General features: G+C 46.5%; 1 protein-coding gene across 7 annotated transcripts in view; it reads right to left on the reverse strand.

Annotated features, from left to right (window-relative positions):
• Positions 1–1,328, reverse strand: part of MOG (myelin oligodendrocyte glycoprotein) — a 17,001-nt gene extending 15,673 nt beyond the window's left edge. For 6 of the 7 annotated variants that reach the window (XM_021707260.1, XM_021707259.1, XM_021707256.1 and 3 more), the window contains exon 1: positions 1,016–1,328. In XM_021707260.1, coding sequence (XP_021562935.1) covers positions 1,016–1,100 — 85 coding nt within the window. In that variant the 5' untranslated portion in view covers positions 1,101–1,328. The remainder of the gene's footprint in view (positions 1–1,015) is intronic. The other variant, XM_021707261.1, reaches the window with a different exon arrangement.
• Between the last annotated feature and the right edge of the window lie 1,653 nt (positions 1,329–2,981).

Below are 2,981 nucleotides of genomic sequence, written 5' to 3' on the forward strand. Positions count from 1 at the left end.
TCCACTCACTTCAGCCTCCCAAAGTGCGGGATTACAGGCTGAGCCACCGAGCCCGGCTTCAGCCCAGTCTTTAGGGTCCAGCTTGGAATGTTATTCAGCATCCTGAATTTTAATTCTCCCATGGGCCTCCCTGTTAGTACTTATCCAAATTGATCCCTATTCCCGGCTTATCAGTTTTGCTTTTGTCATTCCACCCATTTTGACTCCACCACTTCTCAGTCCTCTGTCCCTGTTCACACTGTTTCCCTAATTCTCCTTGAGATCTTCCACCCTGGGATGGTTCTATGCCACCCTTCCCCACCCTCCCTCTGTACCTTCAACCTCACTTCAGCTCCTAGATCCTGCCCTGAACATGTTCCTACTCTTTTTCCCACATGGACATATTTCCCAATTCAGATTTTGATCTACTAGGAGGTAAGGCTGTGTTCTCCCCTATATCCGGAAATATTTCCCTAGGGAGTGGATGGACTGGGTCACCTCCATTAGTCAGGTGATTTCCTGAGGTCAGGAATCTGTCTTATGTTTCTTTTATTTCTTTGTTGCACATGAAATTAGGACTACTTTATAAAAACGTATTGGTGCTTGATTATGCAGAGCAAGCTTTCAAACATGACAAGATGTTATAATTCAACAAATGTTTATTGAGCTTTACTGCAGACAGGCACTGCTAAGCATTTTACAATCTCATCTCATTTAACTCTGACAGCAACTCCAAAAGGTCGTTATTATTTTATCCCCATTTTAAGAGGTGAAAAGACAAAACTGGGTAAAGATGGGTAAGAACTAGTTTAAGGAAGGTCTTGATTTAAAGTTACATTCAAGAATTTAGATTCTATTCTGAAGACTGTTAAGAGATCACTGAAAGTTTCTGAGAAAGGGAAGGATGTCAACAGATGTACGTTTTAGAAAGCTAACTCACATAGCAACTTGAGGGTAAGTGAAGGAAATGAGCCCTGGGAAACTAGCTTTTCTCTTCTTAGGTTTTCCCAAAGGCAGGAATAAACACAAGTCTTACCTGCATAGCCGGAAGACAGCTGGAGGAGGAGGAAGAGGAGGGAGGGAAGGCAGCTGGGCAGAGAGAGGATTGCTAAGCTTGCCATCTCACTGTTCCTGGGGACAGAGAGCCCCCACAGCAGGGTCAGGCCAAGCAGAGGCCCTTGGGGTGCATGTCCCCTTACCACTGAAAGGTCCGAGGGAGGAACTGGGAGGGCAGGGCTGCCTGGGTTCTGCCTCCACCCTGGCCGGTGCTGCAGCTGTGCCCATAGGAACAGTCCCACGTCACCCTCGCCAGCCACTTACACAAAAGGGCTACAGACCAAGGGGATGACCAAAGTTTGCCTTCCCCACCCCCTCAGAGCAACGGAGCAGTGGCTGCCTGGTACTGGATTTTCCTCCCCCACTCTCTCCCAGAGACCCAGCCCTTGAGTTGGCTTCTAGGGGCTGATCAGTGGGGATCGATTACTCACTGGACCTTAGGAAGAGGCTTGTTCATGAAACTTGTAAGGTTCTTTCAGTCCCCTCCCTCACCCCCGCCAAACCAAGGGAGAGGGATTATTGTTGGTTCTGAAACCCCCCCAAAAAAACAAAACAAGAAAGAAAATTTAGACTTGATTTCCTATCTCTATTGTCCCACAATTGTCATCACCAGATCATTTTTCTTGATATCTAACCTCTCTCTCTCCTACTGCAAATCAAACTCCCTTTCATATTTTACGTATGTGATGGGTTGCTTGGTATTAGTTAGCTTCTTGTCCTCAAAGAATGTATTTAGGAAAGTCATGAGTTCAGGAGCTGATGACCATCTGTGCTCAGAAAAGCACGGTTAGAAGAAGAATAATCAGCAATGGCAGCAACTGCCAGTCAACACAGGCGCAGGGACAGTTACTGCCAGTCAACACAGGCTGCAAGAGCTGTCTGTGGCAGAACACATCCCCAGCCTTGGCATCACTCTCTGATTTCCTCAGTGTCACAGGGGAAAGTGAGGTCTGGGGTGGAAACATGACCTTTTCCTTACCTTAGAACTCACCTGAGACCTGCAAGTGTAAGACAGGTACCAGTTCCAAAAATATATTTCCCAACCTTAAAGTAAGAATGCCTCATCAAATAAGAAAAAAGGGTCAACTTAGAGGCATGCTGCCCAGTGTAGTAAACACTAGACACAAGTGGTCATTAGAATTAATTAAAAACAGACCAGGCGTGGTGGCTCATACCTATAATCCCAGCAATTTAGGAGGCTGAGGTGAGAGGATTGCCTGAGCCCATGGGTTGGAGACTAGCCTGGGCAATTTGGTGAGACCTCATCTCTACAATAAATAAAAAAAAACTAGCCAGGTATGTGGCATGTGCTTGTAGTTCCAGCTACTTGGAAGGCTGAAGCAGAAGGACTGCCTGAGTCCAGCAGGTCAAGGATGTGGTGGCTGTGAGCATGCCACTACACTCCAGCCTGGGTGACAGAGTGAGACTCCAACTCAAAAATAATAACAATACTAGTAATTAATTAAAAACAGTTGGGATTGGGTGCAGTGACTGAAGCCTGTAATCCCAGCACTCTGGGAGGCCGAGGCGAGAGGATTGCCCTGAGGCTCAGGGGTTTGAGATCAGCTAGGAAACTTGGTGAGATCTTCTCTCTACAATAAATCAAAAAATTAGCCGGGTGTGGTGGCCACATGCCTGTGGTTCCAGCTACTTGGAAGGCTGAGGTGGAAGGGTCACCCGAGCCCAGCTGGTCAAGGATGTGGTGGCTGTGAGTATGCCACTGCACTGCAGCCTGTGGGACAGAGGGGGAGACTCCTACAAAAAAAAAAAAAAAGAAAGAAAGAATAGAAAAAGAAAACAAAAGAAAAGAAGAGTAAACTTTATGGGAATGTGACCAGGGACAAATGGTTAGAAAGAGATATTGTGTCTGGGTTTTACTGCTCCGAGGCCCTGTCTTGAAATTCTTTTTTTTTTTTTGAGCTGGAGTCTCACTCTGTCACCCAGGC

Source organism: Carlito syrichta, unplaced genomic scaffold (assembly GCF_000164805.1).
Source record: "Carlito syrichta isolate Samal-C Ts95f unplaced genomic scaffold, Tarsius_syrichta-2.0.1 Scaffold316474, whole genome shotgun sequence".
Classification (NCBI taxonomy): Eukaryota; Metazoa; Chordata; class Mammalia; order Primates; family Tarsiidae; genus Carlito; species Carlito syrichta.